Consider the following 20,186-nt stretch of genomic DNA (forward strand, 5'->3'; position numbering starts at 1 on the left):
AGAATCCAACATAAACCGTCGAAATACACTATGGGGATTGAACACAAAACTCCTCCGCTGTCTCTATTGCAGCCTCCGATATCCGGGGTCTCCAACTGAAAACAAGCGGATGAAAAAATGGAATTTGTAGCTTTCTTATGGCAGCCAAATGCAAAGTAATCTTGGAATTTATCTGGCTTCAGTGGACAACACAGACCCTCTGCCTTCTGATCTATATGACCAAGCAAACTAACAGCATAAAAAGTTTGTATCAATATTCATCTTTTAAGGTGAATCTGAAGATCCCTGTAACCACCAAACTCCTAGACGTTCAGGGAGTCAAAGTAACTGCGCCAAGCAATTCTCATACCTGAGGCCCATCACCTGTGTACAGAGATCACTTTACCCAGTACGCCATGCAATTCAAGTCACCAATTTTTGAACGTAATAAAAGATTTGTTACCCATGACAACCAAAAGTGTCAATTTTTTTTTCAATGTGGTTTAGAAAATAAAAGATAAAACCTGATTGGTTGCACAAGCAACATCTACATTTCCAGAATAACACAATCCACATTGCAGGGGTCCATGTCAGGAGTAGCTGAATCTGTACAAACTGGAACACAATGGCATTGCCAATAGCAACCAAATACTCTCTATTCTGCATTGGAGAAATGACAGCTGGAGTCTGGTTGCTTGATATGGATGCTATGTACCCTCCGCTCCAGTTTTTTTGTACATCATAGCCACCACTATTTGTTCTCAGGGAGGTAATACTGCAAACCCATTACAAACACAGATCATGGTGCCACTGACAGAGAATGCCCATGGGGGCAGCTGTGCCACTGTTGGAACTGTAGAAACACTGAGAGGTATTGAAACGCATCAAAAATAAAAAGCATTGGTGGTGTGAAAATACCTTGATGTATCCCAGGCCTGGATTCCTGGCTCTGATGGGTCATTAATCATCAAGAAATAAACCCTAAAGGGAACCGGTAATGATGGAAAAATGTCAGAAGCAACTGCCAACTTATTTATATAGTTGCAATTCCAGAGGCATCACCCTAACACTTGATATGCTTATGCTTGTTCCAGGTCAGTGAATCTTTTATTCATAAACAAAGAATGAGGAAAGCGCTCTGGAGAGTGAACCACAAAAATAAGCGAGCAGCGGCAGCTTGTAGAATTCTCTCCAGTTCCCTTTAATGTGTACCTGTTACCGGCACCAACCTAGGATATGGGGAGTGAGAAGGTAAATGAGAGGGAAAGAAAGAGAGAGATAAAGGAACAGAGAGAAAGAATATCATAGAAGAGAAGGCAAGAGAGAGCTGAGAGAATGTCAGGGGGTAAAGCTTGTCATACATCATGCATTTCACTCCATGAGACAAATAGAGGTTTTCTATCAATCATTTTTGACTGGTATTGGAAATCAAAAATTAACCAGGCAAGACATTTTTTGTTGTGTTTTTTTTGTCACCTGATTACCATGGTTTAATTGCAAAACCACTTTTTGTGGCACAGTCAGGGCTTTTGTAGATGCTTTTGAATTGGATTATAAAACACATTAATAAAGCGAATGATACATTGAATATTTGTAGTCAAAGGATCGATTTGTATGTTGATCTTTATAGCGATCAGTATTAACATTAAGAAAAAATCACATTGTGTATGTCTAGCATTAGTGAGCGAGAAGAGAAGAAGAAAAGATGGAGAGAAGAGAAGGCGAAAAAAGAAGATGAAGAGGAGGAGAAGAGAAGATCTAGAGAAGAGAAGATGAAAAGAGAAGAGGAAGATACAGAGGAGGAGAAGAGAAGAAGAAGAATTGAAGTGAATAAAAAATGAGAGAAAAATGGTAGAGAAAAAGAGTGAGGAGAGCGATGGAGGGTAGGAGAAGGGCAGGGGAAAGAAGTCGGGGGAATTAGAGGTAAAAAGAAATAAAATACAGAAGCGATGAAAGCAGTAAATAGAATAAATAATGACAATCACTGGGAAACTGGTGGAGAAGAGTGAAAGGAAAAGACAAAGAAGAAGAGAAGGAAGAGGGGAGGGAGAGAGATGGGAAGTAGCTGAACAATCTCTCTCTTTGTTCCAACCAGCAGTATTAGAACCAAGTATAACACTGTGGATGGGGTGCAACAATTAAAACCTGGTCTGTACCTGGATGTGACCAGCAATGAAAGCTGTCACCATCCAGGGAATCTACATGTCGGTGGCACTCGGTGTAATCGGTGTCATTGCACACACAGAGGCTGTGGCGTGTGTGCAGAGTCAGTCCATGCATGTAATCCGTGTAATAGAGCAGAGAAGCTGAAGACATGTGAGCTGCCTGTCACACTCCGCCTGTACAGCAATCTATTCCTCATTAATGTAAAGCCAGCTCAGTCTGCTAACACCAGCATAGCCTCCCCCGCATGGGAAATAATCCCCAGGAAATGGTTAGTAGGCTAGGCTGTCTGAGACCTACGTTGGCGCAGAGGTGAATCTTTCCTTTAACCCTGTTCACGGTAAAAACACACAAATAATAAGGCCGGCGTCGTGAGATTTCACCTATAACGATGTCCTCCCTTCCCCCCAGTTAATGGCAGTCTCTGTGGAGGGCACATTTGGCATGGCCTGCAGCAATTGCTCTCTAACTGCCATTACAACAGATTAAAAACAAGTCTTTGACAAAAATAACCCCGACAAGGTCCCTATCATAAATAAATCACTCAGCAGGGGATTTTCTCACTGCCAAAAAACTAGGGAAGAAAATGACCCAATTTCAGCATCATGCAAATTCACAACCTGCATGACCAGGCTGCAACTCTCACGTTCAAATGTCATGGATCTGATCGTTGTCAAATATTGGTGGTGATATCCCACATGGAAGGAAAAGAACTAGAATGAAATGAGTATTGTTACCAATGTGGTGTTAATAAACCAAAGTCTGACCCATATATTGTCACATTCGTAGATCTAAAGGAATAAAGTCCAACAAGGCCCATTATTATACTCCAGCCTCCGTGCCCGCTTTTATCCTGCGGCATGCTGACTCCAACCGCGATTGGCTGGATGTAGAAGATGGGATTGCAGGGTTCCGATGTTAATTCTCAGCTTTATCATACAGAAAAGTTACAAACGTTTGGGGTTTGCTTTGCTTTGGAATGATTATGAGCAGCCGCTACAAAAGTGTAGTGAGGAAAAACAACGTGCAGCCCCAGGGATAGCAGAAGGAAAAGAGGTGGTGAGCGCCAGGCACTTTTTGGCCTAAAGAAAAAAAAAGATGCACGTTGGATGGTGGCCAAGATGCCCCAAATTTCCACCACTGCTCAACGTAGGCAATGCACAAAAGGTTGAATGTGGTCCCATTTTGTTTTTTTTTTTTTGGCTACTGGATCAGGGGTGGCCATCAACATTGGGTGTAGGTTCTGGCCTTCAAGTGCTGTGAAAGAGCTGGACCTGGTCACCTGCAGACAGTCACCGGTCTAATACTCTGGAAAATTCATCGCGGTTGCCCTCGTTTTTTAGGTCAGCAAACACCTGGGTGAAATAGTGTGGGTCAGCGTTAATTCTCAACATCTTGGCACTCATGGCATCAATTATGCAAAGACATCGGTCCCAGAAGGCATCCTTGCCAGCTTCCACCAGGAAAGGCTTCAGAGGGTAGGATATCTCATTGCCCATGTAAGAGTAAGAGAGATACAGGCAGGTCAGCAGAGTAGCTTGCAAGTCATGTTCGGTGGCCACAGAGTCCCCGTCAATGACATCCCTGCAGAGCAAATAGACAAAAACCACATTGGCGGGAGTGACAAAGGCCTGGTCTTGCCAACCCTGAAGAAGTAAGGAGCGGTCCACGCTACGTAGCCATAGAATTGGGTCTGTCGGTGACAAATGTTTCAGCCGGTAACACCTCCTACATAGGAATTCCCCAAGACATTTGAGTAGTTCTCCAGTGGAGGCTTGGACTATAACTCTCTTTGGAGAGCCACCACCGGTAGTGCTGGAGACCTTCTTTATGGAGGAGATCTGCTTGGATGTTAGCGGGGCCAGAGGCTGGTTGTCATAGCTGGAGAGATTGGCACAGGACAAAGATTTTTTCACATTCTCGTGGTTCAAATGGGCTACGTCCTTCTGGTAATTGCTGTTGGCAGTTCCCTTCCTTGAGGTCTTCTTTTTGGTGGAAGCCACCAGTCTTTTCCAGGTTAACGCAGGGATAAACATAGAGTGTCGCTTTAAAGCCTTATCGGGCTTCTGTCCACTGCCCTTGCTGACACTGGTATAATGTGCCAAGGACCCTGAGCCATCATCATAAAGACTGGCTTTCCGGGAACCCGGAGACAGGGAGAGGACCGTGCCCATGCTTATGGAGATCTTTACAAGAAAATCGAGGACTGGGAGGAGTCCGAGCAACCTCAGAGAACAGCAATTAGTCCAATAAAAATCCAATCTGCTCCGAGAAAATTAATAGCCAGCAGAGGAATGAAACTGGCAGTTCTTTGTTGCCTGCATTGCAGGACACATGCAGCTTTCTCTTCCTAACACACAAGGTTGGTAAACACAAGCAAATGGATTTCCAATCAATAATCTCGCTAACCCCACCAATGCTCGAATAAAAGTCCATGCAAAAGAAATGATTCAATTACCCGGCTGATTCAATAGCCGAGGGTCTTGGCTGATGTGGAGGAGGGTGGATGATGCTTTTAGTTAGATGCTGCACGGTGGTCTTCTTGCATTCTGCGATTTAGACTGCAGATAGTTGGGGGTGGGGGCAACGGAATGATGCCAGGGATAAGATGGAACGTAGATGGAGAGTGGCCCTCTTCAACAGCAAATCTTATATTGATGTGTCCTTGTTTTGCTTATGATGAATAACAAGCAGATTTTTTTTAATTGCAAAGCCTTTATCATTGGTGGGGGTGGTGGCAATATGGATGGAGGCTGCGTTTACGCAGAATGAACCATTGGTCTTTGGATAAAAGAGGACCCACCTAGATAAGAGAGCGTGAAGAATAGAATTCCGTACCGAGCTCTGGTGGGTGATCCAGCCTTTGAAAAGCAATTGATGGAGGGTGGGGGGTCCAGCTTTTGTCAGGCGAGGGTCTTGGTACCTTTGTGATGTTGAAGCAGCTAGTAGGAGGGGGGTCTTCCTTTGGGATGAGGATGGATAAGAGATGAAGGTCTACTGGAGGGACTGGCTCTGCCCCAATGCAGCTGCCCTCCTGCACCCTGAGCTGTCAGTGATTGCTGGAGGTGCAGGGCAGCGCAGATCTGCCGCATTGGTCAGGGGAAGGCAAAGCTCAGCATCTGATGAGGGACAGGAGACACTGAAAGGAGAGGGCTGATCCTGAATCTCAGCTCACAGACATTTCTGTTTGGCTGATCCAACCAGCTCTGGCCTTGCAGGGGGGAGAACACAGAAGCACTGTGATTTGCTGTCAGGCTGCAGCCTGAGCCCCCTCCTGAATAAAGATATCAGTGCAGCAGCAGGAATTACACTGCCCTCTGCTGGAATCTCTCTGGTATTACGCCTTTGTTCCAAGATGCAAATCACTGCATTCTCCATTGTCACAAATGGTTTGGTGAAAGAGGAAAACACTGAGTCAAAGCAACACTGGTAAAGCTGCCACACAACTTAGATGATTCGATCATTCTCCTTTACTATACTTAGCTTTGATGTTTACGGAGTCTGATTTCTGGGACAGACTTCAATGTATAATTCAGCATTTGCTTTTTTTAAAAAGTCATTCAATATTTTCATCAATGGCTGGATGATATTTCTCAGGGTGGGTTGCCTAATGATGACAACGGTTGACTGTGTATGTATGTGTGCATGGAAGTGGTGACAAGCCATCACAAGCCAATGCAGCAGCAGCACCACTGGAAAACCCAGAAATTATTTTGGGTTTAGTCATCATTTTGTTGGAATTTGGACCAAATGGGTCATAAAAAATATCTCTCAGGGGTCAATTTAGAAAAGAGATCAAGGCATCATATCCAGGAATTTTTTTAGCATTTCAGCTATACCAGTTGAATATATAAAGAATAGAACTGGGTGTGAAACCTTTAAGTAATGATAACAGAGACTGCTGATACACGGAACATCTGATTGTCTCACGGGATCAGGAAGAAATTTTTTTTTCTATCGGAGCAAACTGTAGCAGGGGATTATTTTTGCCTTCCTCTGAATCAGCTATGTCCATGGGGTTTTAAATCTGGGATATGTTTATTTCCCTAGTGGTTTAACTTGATGCCCTTGTCTTTTTCAACCGAACTTACTATGTAAGTCATCAGGTTGTAGCAGAATCTTAAGGGAAGGAGACGCTCTGCCATCTTCACAATGCAGTAAAAAAAAAGTTGGCCATTGGAGACGTGTTCTAGACCTGAAGATCCTTTACAAGAACATCGGTAAAGCGATGAAGTCATTGGTTCATCGCAGTCTCTATAACCAGTGGATTGGCCCATTCGTCTTTTCAAATTTCTGCCTTTTAGTTCGATATTGTTTTTGCATTTGCAGAGGATTGGTACTGCAGTGCTCAACCCAGTCATTATTATTACAAAGTATTTATATATTATATATAAAGCACCAACACATTACTTAGCGCTGTACAAAGTCCATAGTCATGTGACTAGCTGTCCCTCACAGGAGCTCACAATCTAATGTCCCCACCAAAGTCATATGTCATTATTACAGTCTAAGGGCAATTTTGGAGGAAAACAATTAACCTAACTGCATGTTTTTAGAATGTGAGTGGAAACCTGAGTGCCTGGAGGAAACCCAAACACAGGGAGAACCTGCAAACTCCATGCAGATAGTGTCCTGGCCAAGATTCAATTCCGGGACCCAGCGCTGCAAAGGCCGGAGTGCTAACTACTGAGCCACTATTTTTTTTTAACTGGGTGGGAAGAAATTGTAGGCGGGTGGCAGCCCCTTTATTTTGACCCAACTCATCAGTACCCACCCAAAAACAGCCGGGTGGAGAGCCTGGATAAAAGGGGCCATAGAGAACACAGATACCAATCCACACCCCTTCCTAACTTTTTACAAAACTACATCAGCCATCATTTTCTCTATTGAGGTGGGGAAGGAGAAGGATTCACATTTACCTCAACATCTTGCTGGCAGTCTATGACAGAGACCTTTGCAGTTATTGGCTTCCCCCCAAATTGACTTTAGACTGTGGTAATGACATATGACTATGATAGGGACATTAGATTGTTAGTCCCTTTGAGGGACTAGTGGTATGACTATGGACTTTGTACAGCACTGCATAATATGTTGATGCTATATAAATACTGTGTAATAATAATATTGGGGGATCAGTTCCAACAAAGATCAGCTAATTCTAATAACTTACCTGGGAGCCCAATGTGATCCATTTTCTGAGTCTTCTGATCTCCTTCCTAAAGAGTTTCTCCAGCTCTGTCCTCTCCACCTCTTCGAGCCTTTCTGTAAATATCAGGCACAATGGTGGGAAGGATCCCCATGGTGAAGGTGGCGCAGTGACAAATTCATCTTCAGTGGAGCTTCCTGGTGATTGACAACAGATCTGAATTAGAATAAAACAATCTCAAAACATAATCTTAATCAAACTACTTGCCATTTTACTAGAGTGTTTGAAGGTGATCCCCCTATTAATCCCTCCACCCAAAATGCTGCATGATCATTTCCCCCCTCATTTCCAGGTAAAATCTCCCACCCCCAACTTTCTCCCTTATTAAACCACTTCTACCCAAGGAAGCAGCACACTAGATTTGAATGCTCGACTGACTCCACTATTGCAATATTAGTTTCTGCACTGATACTTACTCCTAGATTGTAAGCTCTTCTGAGTCCTTTCCTCTTCCTGTGTCACTGTCTTTCTTTGTCTGTCATTTCCAAACCTTATTTAATGTACGGCGCTGCGTAATATGTTGGTGCTATGGAAATCCTGTTTATTATTATTAATATTAATACTTTTTTTGTTTTTCTCACATGGATAAAATTGTGTTCAGTTGACAACGTTCTATGTTTGTATATCCTGTGGAATTGTCTGTTCTATTCTGTAACACATATTTCATTCTGTTATTACTGGATTTGTTTTCCTCTTGAATGTTGGTATAACTCAATAAAAAAATCAGTTCTGGTTTGTGGTGGGTGACCTCTTCAACATCAAATCCTTCATCATTGTTGTCACCTGGTTCATCACCATAATCATGTTCTATAAGAGAGGGAAGTGTAACAAAAACCGGCATTGGGATTTTATCTGAATGAGCTACTGGGCGTATAGCCGATGTGTCACACTTACCTATTCCTCACTAAAGCATAGGCATCTCTCCCCTGCGCATAGGCAACTCCATCCAATCCACTGGCCAATCAGAAAATAGCTTCTTGATCAGCCCTGGCTATTTAGCTAGCTCACAGACTGCAGTCTTCACTAGTGCCCGCGCCCCCTAGTTCTGGGAGCTAGTCCCTATATACCTGTTGCCTTATCCAGTGTTTCCTGTGTCCAGCTCCTGTGTTAACACCTTGTTGTCCAGTCTGTTTGTTCCCAGCCAACTTCCCTGTGCCGTTCCTGTGTCTCTGTCTGTCTATATCCCTTCATCACCTGTACCTCCTATTGCTTCCAGTGTCCCCTGTGTTCCGTGTGCCGCAGTAGCCCCTATGTCACTGCTGTCTGTCTCCTGAGTATTGACCCCTGGCATGTGAGCTGACCTCTCTTGGATGCTGCCTGCCTCGACCCCGGCTTTCCTTCATTATCCTCCTGCCTTGTGATTTTGCACCTTGCTTGCCCACCTTGGTGTGCCCAAGGACTGCAACCTGGCCGTAACCAGCAACGCAACATCCTCACCACTAGAGGCTCTGGAGAAAACCTGGTTACGGCCTAAACTCTGCACTTTGGCCCTTCTCAGGGCTCGCACAACCTCCATACAAGCAGTGGCGCCCCCTAGTGGTCCTGTCTCTCCGTGTGTGACACGATGGTAGACTAGGATACTCTATGTTACATTTATTTTTCTTTGTATATCCTAAAGTTTTCACTATACAAAAGTAACAGTGACTGAAATGATTTCCTGGCTCTCCCCAAACCATAGGTATACCAAATGGCATCTTATCACGTGTTCCCTTTGTCCACATCCGTAAACCCTCCACACACTGCACACCATGAGGGGCCCAAGACTTATCCTGATCACCAAGTTTAACTTTGAAATATGACAAATAGGCTTGCTCTACAAATGTGCTGATATTCACCCTTTGACTGGGAATGGTGAAACTGCCACAGATATAACAAAATGAATCAGGGTTGTTAGTGCACGAGACGAGAAACAGCAGAGCCAGACATGATCTGAAAGAAAGGAAATACGTGAGTAAATAAAAACATAAATTTTGCTTATTCTCTACGTAGAGCAGCGCACAACCTCTGATCACATGATGTCTTGTGTGTAAATGAATAGCCGATACAAATCCACACTATATTAATATAAGCAGTAGAGAACAAACCTGACGTGATAGAAGAAAACTAACTGCACTTTCAGAATCAGCATACCTATTATAGTGTAAATAGGCTTAAAATTGAAGTCAACAAAAATTGGTTCAAAATTGTTCTCAGTGTTATTATACAGTATACCGTATTTTTCGCCGTATAAGACGCTCCGGAATATAAGACGCACCCAATTTTAAAGGAGGAAAATCTAGAAAAAAAGATTCTGAAAGATTATTCCCCTTCTGATCACTCATGTGCCATTCATACCGGTATTCCCCTTCTGATCACTCATGTGCCATTCAAATTCCCTTTCTGATCACTCTGTACCTTTCAAATTCCCCTTCTGATCACTCTGTGCTTTTTTTCTATTGTACGGCAGTTAGGACAGAGAACAGCAGGTGGCGCTGTGCCGGCTTCTTTCGCTTTGCTTTACAGACAGGAGAAAACACGATGCTGGCAGAGGAGAGAAGAGAGACACGCTGCAGCCAGAGACACACGCAGGATCCGGGTATCGGGTGAGTATAATATTTTAATTATTTTTTTTAACAACATTTGTCGTATAGGACGCACTAACTTTTCCCCCTCAGTTTTGGGGACGAAAAAGTGCGTCTTATATGGCAAAAAATACGGTATATAGCGCCAACATATTACGCAGCGCTGTACAATAGACAGGGGTTACAAATGACAGACAGATACAGACAGTGACACAGGAGGAGGAGAGGACAGAAGAGCTTACAATCTAGGAGGTGGGGGAAGTATCAGACAATAGGAGGGGGATATGGAATGGTGGGAAGTAGTGAGGGTTTAGGAGACAGAAGAAGATGGGTAGGTGAGGGGGAAGCGTTGGGTTTTGAGAGCTCCTAAATGAGCAAACAGTAGAGGTCCCCCCCCCTCCAAAAAATAGGGGGATTTCATTAGACTTCCTGTCCTAAATACCCAACAGGAAGTGTGAGCAAATCTCTATACAGCTAGGAAAGCTCTTCTGTCCTTGGAAGATTTCCACTCATTTCCTGTTATTGTGAAATCTCAGAATGTTATATTTTCACGACTACCTGTTCCAATAATACCAGTTCTGGGGACACCGGGCAATAATAAAAATCAGAAACAATTCCCCCCATTAATGGGGATCTATGGGACAGCAGTGGACACTGACAGGTAGCAGAGTATTGCCCCGTTACAGCTGTTTTGCCCCAAGTTTGGCTCTAGTAGTATCTGTAACTCCCCCTCCCCTTCCTCAGGCCCTTTCCCGCCATCTCTGAGGGACCACTCGCTGGCTCAGCGTTGCCATGGAGATGTACCCAGAGCAGGTGGAATCAGCTGACAGCTAACACAGGCCCCTCCCACCTGCAGGGAATGCTGGGACTGGTATTTTCCTGGGAGTGTCAGCTGACAGGTAGGGATGAAGTCATCGCAGCGGGTGTGGTCGGGTGATATGCAATTCTGAGAGGCAGACTCCTCCTCTTAGCGCTCTGTGTGAAACAGGTGACTCTCTCCCCGCCCCTGCCTGGGCAGTAATAAGGCGTGTATTGTTAGAAGGGGGCGGGGCACCCCGTACAGTATCGTAGGATGGGCGGTGAAAGGGGAGGGCTCATACATTGGGAGAAGGCGGGGCAGGGAGGGCTCCTGACTCCCAGCCTGCCTTGCGGCTTCCGGGAGGTCATCTGACGCAGCAGGCAGGATGGAGGCCGTGCCGCGGATGCCGATGATATGGCTGGACCTAAAAGAGGCCGCAGAGTTCCCTTTCCAGAGCTCCGTCCGGCAGGTGGGAGAGCGGGGGGAGGGGGTGTAAGTGACAGGGTGTCAGTATGTCAGTGTATTCCTATGTGGTATTATCAGTGTCAGTATATCAGTGGGGTGTCAGTATGTTAGTGTATTCTTTTGTGGTATCATTATCAGTGTTAGTATGCCATTGGGGTGTCAGTATGTCAGTGTATTCCTATGTGGTAATATCAGTGTCAGTATATCAGTGGGGTGTCAGTATGTCAGTGTATTCCTTTGTGGTATCATTATCAGTGTTAGTATGTCATTGGGGGTGTCGGTGTGGTGTCAGTATATCAGTGTGGTGTCAGTATGTCAGTGTGGTGTCAGTATATCAGTATGGTGCGATGTCAGTATGTCAGTGTGGTGTTGGTATATCATTGGGGTGTCATTACTTATATGTTTTCATGGTGTCTGTATCTCCGTGTGTCAGTATGGTGTCAGTATGTCAGTATACAGGAACTATCCCCAATGTTTTCCCTCCCCAGTGTGAAGATCTCTGATTGGATGATTTCCAGTGCCCCAGTGTTGGTTACCATGGTGATTGGTATATTGGTACATTTATCCCCATGCTGCCCCCCCCCCCATGTACCTTGCAATGTTATGTATGTGTCAGGGAGTCTCTCCGTACAGATGGAAGCTCTCCCCGTGTACTCCGGGGGTGGGGGGTTGGGCTGGGCCTGTGACTGATCATCTCCTTCTCTTTCCATTTGCAGTTTGTTCTGAAGAATTACGGGGAGAACCCCGACAACTACAATGAGGAGCTGAAGAAGCTGGAGCAGCTCAGACAGGTAGAGTGCTCTGATGGCCCACTGTTTGATGGTAGTGGAGGACCCCAGGTGGGGTGATGACTGTCTCTGTAAGGTGATAGTGGTCTCTGTAATGGCAGGGACTTGTATTGCAGTGACTGTAGGGGTGGTGGTGGCAGTGGGAGCTGGTGACCCCCTTAGGGTGGTAATCTTTCGTCTTAGCAGAATTCTTGTAGCTGTGCTTTATCTCTGCAGGCTGTACACACAATGAATATATTGGGCAGCCGATGATTTGGCAATTATCAGATTAATTTGTTATATATTATATTATTTATAGCTGTGATATATTATATTATTTATAGCTGTGAGCTGTACGTTTGAGGGTAAGTGGACTAAACACAAATTTCGATGATGTGTGGAAGGAGCTGTGGGGTTGTTCCTGCAGAATAAAAGGGGTTCTAACCCTCCACTGCATCATCAAAACTTACAGCTGATCTCTGGGCAAACCCCGTCCCCTCCTGTGTGACCTAAACGCATGGTCACATGACACGTCTCTTCTTTCTAAATTACGTTGCTGGGGTCCTTCTATGGGTGTCCCCGTCACTGCCTGCATGACATGGATGCTTCCTATTGGCTGTCTAGCTGCCAGTGGCCTCCAGTAATGGCAGAGATCATTGCAAGGGAATGTCAGGGACTGGACAGAGCACCCCGAAAGAGCACTGGGGGTGGGACAATTTTCGCACATGGGGGGGGGGGGGCTTTGGAAACGTATTGGAGGGTTGAAGAACAGGATAAAAAAAAAATGCTAAATACTGAAATAAAAAAATAATTACTGTGTGACCCAAACATCTCTAATATTATTTTAGTCAGTCCTATTAATTTCTTTCTGATTATGACATTTCCTTTGTCATCTCTCCACCTCCTCATTGGATTCTGAATCTGCATCCAGTGAGCAGAGAGATGACCCTGGGGGTATCAGAGGGACAACACAGATCAGCATTTGCTGGCCAGAGATCCTGCGGAGGGTTAAAGTAGAATTGAAGCCATTGCGATCCACCTATCCCCTCCCTTAGTAAAAATAACACAAATATAGACTTTCTTTGCTTTGTCCATTAACATCCCAGGTATGGGCGGGGGTCATTATTCCCAGGCTGAGCGGGGCCCATGTAATGATATGAGTGACATTCAGTCCTGGGTGCAGTGAGCCCGGCCTGCTTGTTCATTGTTTGGAGTTCTACTTTAAGTTAAAAGGTTCAGAAAGGAAGATAAGGAAAAAGTAATCATCAGTCATCTGTCCGTCCATCAATCAATCATCCATCAGTCATCTGTCCGTCCATCAATCAATCAATCATCCATCAGTCATCTGTCCGTCCATCAATCAATCATCCATCCATCCATCAGTCATCATCAATCATCCATCAGTCATCTGTCCGTCCATCAATCAATCATCCATCAATCGTCCATCAGTCATCTGTCCGTCCATCCATTTGCCCATTCATCCATCAATCATCCATCCGTTCATTAATCCATCAATCATTCGTCCGTCCGTCCATCTGTCCAGCAATCATCCATCCGTCCAGCAATCATCCATCCATTTGCCCATTCATCCATCCGTTCATCAATCCATCAATCATTCGTCCGTCCGTCTGTCCATCAATCATTCGTCCGTCCGTCTGTCCATCAATCATTCGTCCGTCCGTCTGTCCATCAATCATTCGTCCGTCCATCAATCATTCATCCGCCCATCCATCCATCAATCATTCATCCGTCCGTCCAATCAATCTTTCATCTGTTCATCAATTATCCATCTGTTCATCAATCATCCATCAATCATTCGTCCGTTCATCAATCATTCATCTGTCCATCAATCATTCATCTGTCCATCAATCATTCATCTGTCCATCAATCATTCATCTGTCCATCAATCATTCGTCCGTTCATCAATCATCCATCTGTCCATCAAGCAATCATCCATCTGTTTATCAATCATCCATCTGTTTATCAATCATCCATCTGTTTATCAATCATCCATCTGTTTATCAATCATCCATCTGTTTATCAATCATCCATCTGTTCATCAATTATTCATCTGTCCATCAATTGTTCATCAATCCTTCCATCCATTCATCATCCACCAATGATTGATCCATTCATAGTTTGATGAATGAAATAGTAGATGATGAATGAAAATTACCTTTTTATGTGAAGTACAAATCTGAGTTTAGGTTCACTTTACAATGTAACGATCTGAGAGGTGAGCTGGTTGAATTGTTAAGCAAAAGAAATCTGGGCAGGGCTGACACCAGTCAGTGCACGAATATTGTTATGTTAGCTTTGGTTTGAGGCAGCTCAATCCTAATTATATTATATAAAGCTAGGTATGTCTATCCTTCCAGAGCAGGCTTTCTCAAACTATATACCTGGGGAACCCAATGAAATAACATTCAGGTCTTCAGAGAACCTCTCCTATAATTATTATATCCATATTTCACAGAGTGTTGGTCAGTGGGAAGAATTCCTCTTACATTGCCGGCCAGTGAGAAGAATGTCACCCTTACAGATCATTGGGGTCACTTATACTGACCTGAGGGGTGCAAACTGCCCATTGCTCAAGGAACCCCTGGGAAGCCATGGATGAATCCTGGTTGAGAAACACTGGACTAGAACATAGGTTTGTTTTTGCAAAGCATTCACTTATACTTTCATCCTGTCTCTCCAGAGTGCTGTGAATGTTCCCAGAGATTTCGAAGGATGCAGCGTGCTACGCAAGTACTTTGGCCAGCTCCATTACCTCCAGAGCCGAATACCTATGGGGCTGGAGCAGGAGGCGGCGGTCCCTATTACATGGTGAGCTGTACAGTGCTTTACTATGTGTCATCTTTATTATAGGAAATATATATTTTATGAAATATTACCTATTGGTTTGGTATTTTGTCTTTTTGAGACAATAGTCAGAGCTGAAGGCTCCTTTTCACCTTTTAAATTTTCCTCCTGCTGAATAGAAATCACTTTTCCCTCTTTAATCTGAATTCCCCAGACTCCTATAGTCTTATAATGCTGGAACTTTAGCCCTTCTATTGGTGAATCATTCATATGTGTAGAAGACGGTCTTGTACCTAAACTAGGTGTTGTGTGCACTCCTGAGGTGTCTGTGCCTTGTAGAAGGTTTATATTAGAAGTATGATTATATATCCACCCGTCTTGTATTACATTTAATGTTTTAATCAATTAGATTCTTGATGTTCATCTGCCTGATATTCAGCTTTATAAATCTTTCACGTCTCTGCACCCTCCTGACTGTCATCTTCTTCTTCCAGGACAGAAATCTTCTCTGGAAAGTCTGTGACTCACACTGACATCAAATATGAGCAGGCCTGTGTGCTGTACAACTTGGGTAAGTTCTGCTCTGTGAAGTGACATTTAACACAATATTGGACAGTTGGATCGTCCAATCACCATCTGTAGCCAACCCTTCAGACCCAAACCTCAAAGAAGTTACGGTATAGGGCCTAAAGTCTGTGGACGCGTGAGCCGAACTTCTGTTAAATTTTGTTGGACCATCGCAGATCCTTGTCTATTATTATAGAGAGCCTAGTTCCCCTTTTTTAGCTTTAATGGTTTCTACTCCTCTGAGAAGCCAGTATTATGGAGTTGGCTTCCCTTTGTGGATAGAACATTCTCCACTCCTCTAGTAAGGATTCTCCCTAAAAGATTCTGGAGGGTGTCTGTGGGGATTTGCCCCCATTGGTGAGGTCAGGTACTGATGGGGGGGATTTGCCCCTTATTGGTGAGGTCAGGTACTGATGGTGGGGATTTGCCCCTTATTGGTGAGGTCAGGTATTGATGGTGGAGATTTGCCCCCATTGGTGAGGTCAGATCCTGATGATGAATGAGAAGACCTGGCTCACCATTCCAGTTCATCCCAAAGGTGTTCAGTAGGGGTTTCCGGAGGTCAGGGCTCTGTGTAGGAGACTTGAGTTCCTCCACACCAAACTGGTGACCCCATGTATTTTTTAGAGCTGGCTTTGTACCCCGGGGCACAGTTATGGGGGAAAAGAAAAGGGTCTTCACCAAACTGTGACAACAAGGCTGGAAGAGCACAATTGTCTACAATGTCTTTGTATGATGGGAGATTACCAGGATCCTTCACCTTTGGCCATATGGTAGGTGTGACTCTTGCTCATTAGGTTCAGCTTCATTAGGCAGTATTGATAAATGACTTTGAAGTACATATCACAATATTCATGCAACATGTGAACTCTCTTAGCAGATTCCGTATCTACAGTTAGATCCATAAATATTTGGACAGAGACAACTTTTTTCTAATTTTGCTTCTGTACATTACAATTAATTTTAAATGAAACAACTCAGATGCAGTTGACCTGCAGACTTTCAGCTTTAATTCAGTGGGTTGTACAAAAAGATTGCATAAAATGTGAGGAACTAAAGTCTTTTTTTACACAATCACTTCATTTTGGGAGCTCAAAAGTAATCAGACAAATTAAAAGCTGAAAATAAAATGTTCATTTCTAATACTTGGATGAAAACCCTTTGCTGGCAATGACAGCCTGTAGTCTTGAACTCATGGACATCTCCAGATGCCGGGTTTCCTCCTTTGTAATGCTCTGCCAGGTCTTCAACAAGTGAAATGCTCAATTGGGTTCAGATCAGATGACTGACTTGGCCATTCCAGAATATTCCACTTCTTTGCTTTAATAAACTCCGGGGTTGCTTTGGCTGTATGTTTTGGGTCATTGTCCATCTGTATTATGAAACGCCTCCCAATCAATGTGACTGCATTTAGCTGGATGTGAGCAGACAGTATGTCTCTGAACACCTCAGAATTCATTCAGCTGCTTCTGTGTCACATCATGGATAAACACTAGTGTCCCAGTGCCATGGCAGCCATGCACGCCCAAGCCTCTGCCATGTTTTACAGATCATGTGCTATGCTTTGGATCAGGAGCTGTTCCAGGCCTTCTCCATATTTATTCTTGCCATCATTCTGGTAAAGGTTGATCTTGGTTTCATCTGTCCAAAGAATGTTTTCCCAGAACTGTGCCGGCTTTTTTAGATGTTTTTTAGCAAAGTCCAATCTAGGCTTTCTATTCTTGAGGCTTATGAGTGGCTTGCACCTTGCAGTGTACCCTCTGTATTACTTTCATGCAGTCTTCTCTTTATGGTAGACTTGGATATCGATACGCCTACTTCCTGGAGAGTGTTGTCACTTGGTTGGCTGTTGTGAAGGGGTTTCACCATGGAAATGATTTCTCGGATGGATTTTTTCTGATTTTGCTGCTTAAGGATGGCTTGTTTCACCTGCATGGAGAGCTCCGCATGTTGTCTCCAGGCCTTTTATCTGCTTAATTGATAATGACATAACGAAGGAATTGCCCACACCAGCCCATGAAATAGCCCTTGAGTCAGATGTCCAATTACTTTTGAGCCCCTGAAATGAAGTGATAGTGTAAAAAAGGATTTAGTTCCTCAAATTTTTATGCAATGTTTTTGTTCAACCTACTGAATTAAAGCTGAAAGTTGTTTCATTTAAAATAATCGTGGTAATGTACAGAAACAAAATTAGAAAAACAGTTGTCTGTCCAAATATTTATGGACCTAACTGTATGCAATGTTGGCTATGATAGACACAAGGCTTCTTTCCATAGTGCACCATCAATAGACTATTGTGTTACCTTACTATTGTTTTGTTTCTCTTGCAGGGGCATTACACTCTATGCTGGGTGCAATGGACAAAAGAGTCTCAGAAGAGGTAAGTGCTCTTTCCTCTTTACAAGTGACGAGTATCAAAAAAGTTTAGCTGTTCTATATGATTTTGTACAATCTAGCACTCTATCAAGGTAGGTTTTACTTTTAATAACTCATAAATTAGCTCTTGGGAGATGCTGCATGCAGTCCCTTGTTTTAGGAGCCGGGGCAATATAAGTGAGATTCCACATCACCCTACATTTTTGTGCTCACTAAATAGGAATTGGAGGGAAGTAATTGTATCTTCTAAGAAGGTGAATAAGAGGGTAACAAGAAGTGAAAGTTTCCTCTGATCCAACTAAAATAATTACCCCCTGTATGGGTTTCTCCTTCAAAAAAACTCTGTGTTTCGGCTAATGAGTTTCTCTAACATTGGTGGGAATCAAGTCTTTGTATTTTCCTGATTGGAAGTCACAAGAGGTGAAAGTATCTTCGGAGTCAGCTAATGACTTCACTCTGATGCTATTTACTAATTTTATGACGAAGATACGGATGAGGAAGATTTATTATTTCTTCTTTCTGTCTTAGGAAATGTTTTTAAACTTTTGTTCTAAACCTTCAGATTGTCATTATAGGTACAAGGCTGACATTTCTGAGTGTTTAGTGAAACAGACAGCTAACTGGCTGCACAATAGAATAACTTTAAATGCTTGAAAAGTCAGAACTACTGGTTCAGAGCCAGCCAAGCTGCTGAAGCTTTCAGAAATTCTGTAATGGCAGCCTCTACATTTATCACGACAGATAAACCTTTTTGAATATTTCTTTCCCACAAGCTATAGGCACCAATAACACTTTTGTTGGGATAGGGATGAGAGCATCAATAGCTACATTACAACAGGTGCATACACCTTCTTTGGTGTTATGCTAAAAGGGAGATGAAACATTGGACCCCACTAGAGAAAATCATTCTCTTTCCAATGCAAGGGCAACTTCTTGGCTAGATGACCTGGGGTCACTGTGAACATAAAAACTGACTAAAGAGAGACAAATATTATTGCATATTAATTATAATTTTGAAAAGTTCAATTCATAAATATAATCCAGTGTTTCTGGCACTCACAAGTGCTCAATATGAATAATAATTGGACTTTTCAAAATAGCTGCAGCTTTCCCTCCCTATGACAATTGTCCAGGTGATGCTGCCCTTGGCATGTACAGAGACTGGTAGGTTTTATATCTGTAGGTTGTTGTTGTGTGAGGAAAAATGTCACCTTCATGCAGTGCTGAAAATTAGCTCATTTGCCTGTTAGAGCCTCAGCATTCCTATATACCTGGCAATCCTATTCAGGATACATCTACTGCATAGGTGGCTAAGTGTTCACAATGATTATCTATGTGATTTTCTTTTGCAGGGGATGAAGATTTCTTGTACTCACTTCCAATGTGCTGCTGGAGCATTCTCCTACCTGAGGGACCACTTCTCCCATTCTTTTAGTGTGGACATGAGTCATCAGATCCTGAACCTCAATATAAACCTCATGCTGGTAAAGGGAGTTTTCTCTTTAAACACAACTTGATCCACATCACAGCTTGTTCTGAGCAATCTACAGTAATCCAGTTTAGTGCCTACCAAACATTATTATCTGAACGTTTATTACCGATCCAGTTCTGCCGATATCAACCTACTGCAGCTTAACCAGAAGCCCCTCTGGTTCATCACTTCCAAACATAGTATTAAAGGCTGGGTGTTTCCATACCACTCAGGAATGTTTAGAGTAGCCAAACTTCTTTTATTTGATACATCAAAGCAAGAAGGAGAAAACAGGGTTTAGTGTGGCTCCAAGGTTTATACATGAATATTGAGGATATATTTATTAGTTGTACAAATGTAAAATAAACAAGTGGAACATACATGACTGTTAATGAACAAAGTCCTTGTGTTTAACCCTTAATCATTTAAAGGGTACAGGGACTAATTGCTATACAGAACACAATTATTTAAATAAATATATTGGCAGTATTGGATCCTAATTCCTGGCGCGTTTTGCTGCTGTAGGCTTCCTCAGGGCATTTGTGGGCAAACCAGTAATAGTACAGTTGGATTGTAAAAGTTGTCTTGCCTAAGCAGAGGCAGTTGAAAGGAGAAGAAAATATGTACACGTAATGAAGAGCCAACTATTCCCCTGAGGAAGCCTAAACCAGCAAAATGTGTTGGATCTTCAGATCCACTACTGCCAATATGTTTAAACCACCTTACTAATCTCAGGCAGTTGTGTTCTGTATAGCATTTAGTCCCTGTTACCCTTTAAATGATTAAGGGTTAAATACAAGGACTTTGTTCATTAACACTCATGTTTCACTTGTTTATTTTACGTATGTATAACTATTGAATATATCCTCTAGATCAGTGTTTTTCAACTTTTTTTGAGCCACGGCACATTTTTTTACATTGAAAAAATCCTGCAGCACACCACAAATCAAAAATGTTACAAAATGACACTCTGTAGCTAATTCTTTTGTCTCTAAAGCTGCGTACACACTTCCAATTTTTGTCGTTG

At 43.1% G+C, this 20,186-nt stretch overlaps 2 protein-coding genes across 2 annotated transcripts in view; one reads left to right on the forward strand and one right to left on the reverse strand.

Moving 5' to 3' along the window:
* Nucleotides 1–2,872: 2,872 nt before the first annotated feature.
* Nucleotides 2,873–5,323, reverse strand: LOC140331775 (cyclin-dependent kinase 5 activator 1-like). The gene has a single exon (XM_072413050.1). It carries the CDS (start codon nucleotides 4,314–4,316, stop codon nucleotides 3,435–3,437), a length of 882 nt encoding a protein of 293 aa, XP_072269151.1. The 5' UTR covers nucleotides 4,317–5,323; the 3' UTR covers nucleotides 2,873–3,434.
* Nucleotides 5,324–11,043: 5,720 nt separating this feature from the next.
* Nucleotides 11,044–20,186, forward strand: part of PTPN23 (protein tyrosine phosphatase non-receptor type 23) — a 26,534-nt gene continuing 17,391 nt past the window's right edge. Inside the window, exons 1-6 of the mRNA XM_072413051.1 lie at nucleotides 11,044–11,177; nucleotides 11,890–11,964; nucleotides 14,642–14,769; nucleotides 15,240–15,316; nucleotides 17,643–17,692; nucleotides 19,041–19,172. Of these exons, the coding sequence (XP_072269152.1) occupies nucleotides 11,094–11,177; nucleotides 11,890–11,964; nucleotides 14,642–14,769; nucleotides 15,240–15,316; nucleotides 17,643–17,692; nucleotides 19,041–19,172 (546 nt within the window). The 5' untranslated portion in view covers nucleotides 11,044–11,093. The remainder of the gene's footprint in view (nucleotides 11,178–11,889; nucleotides 11,965–14,641; nucleotides 14,770–15,239; nucleotides 15,317–17,642; nucleotides 17,693–19,040; nucleotides 19,173–20,186) is intronic.

The sequence above is a fragment of the Pyxicephalus adspersus genome, chromosome 5 (assembly GCF_032062135.1).
Source record: "Pyxicephalus adspersus chromosome 5, UCB_Pads_2.0, whole genome shotgun sequence".
NCBI classification, from domain to species: domain Eukaryota; kingdom Metazoa; phylum Chordata; class Amphibia; order Anura; family Pyxicephalidae; genus Pyxicephalus; species Pyxicephalus adspersus.

Excerpts from the sequence above, each read along its gene's own strand:
- LOC140331775 (XM_072413050.1), bottom strand. The coding sequence starts at position 4,316 with ATGGGCACGGTCCTCTCCCTGTCTCCGGGTTCCCGGAAAGCCAGTCTT.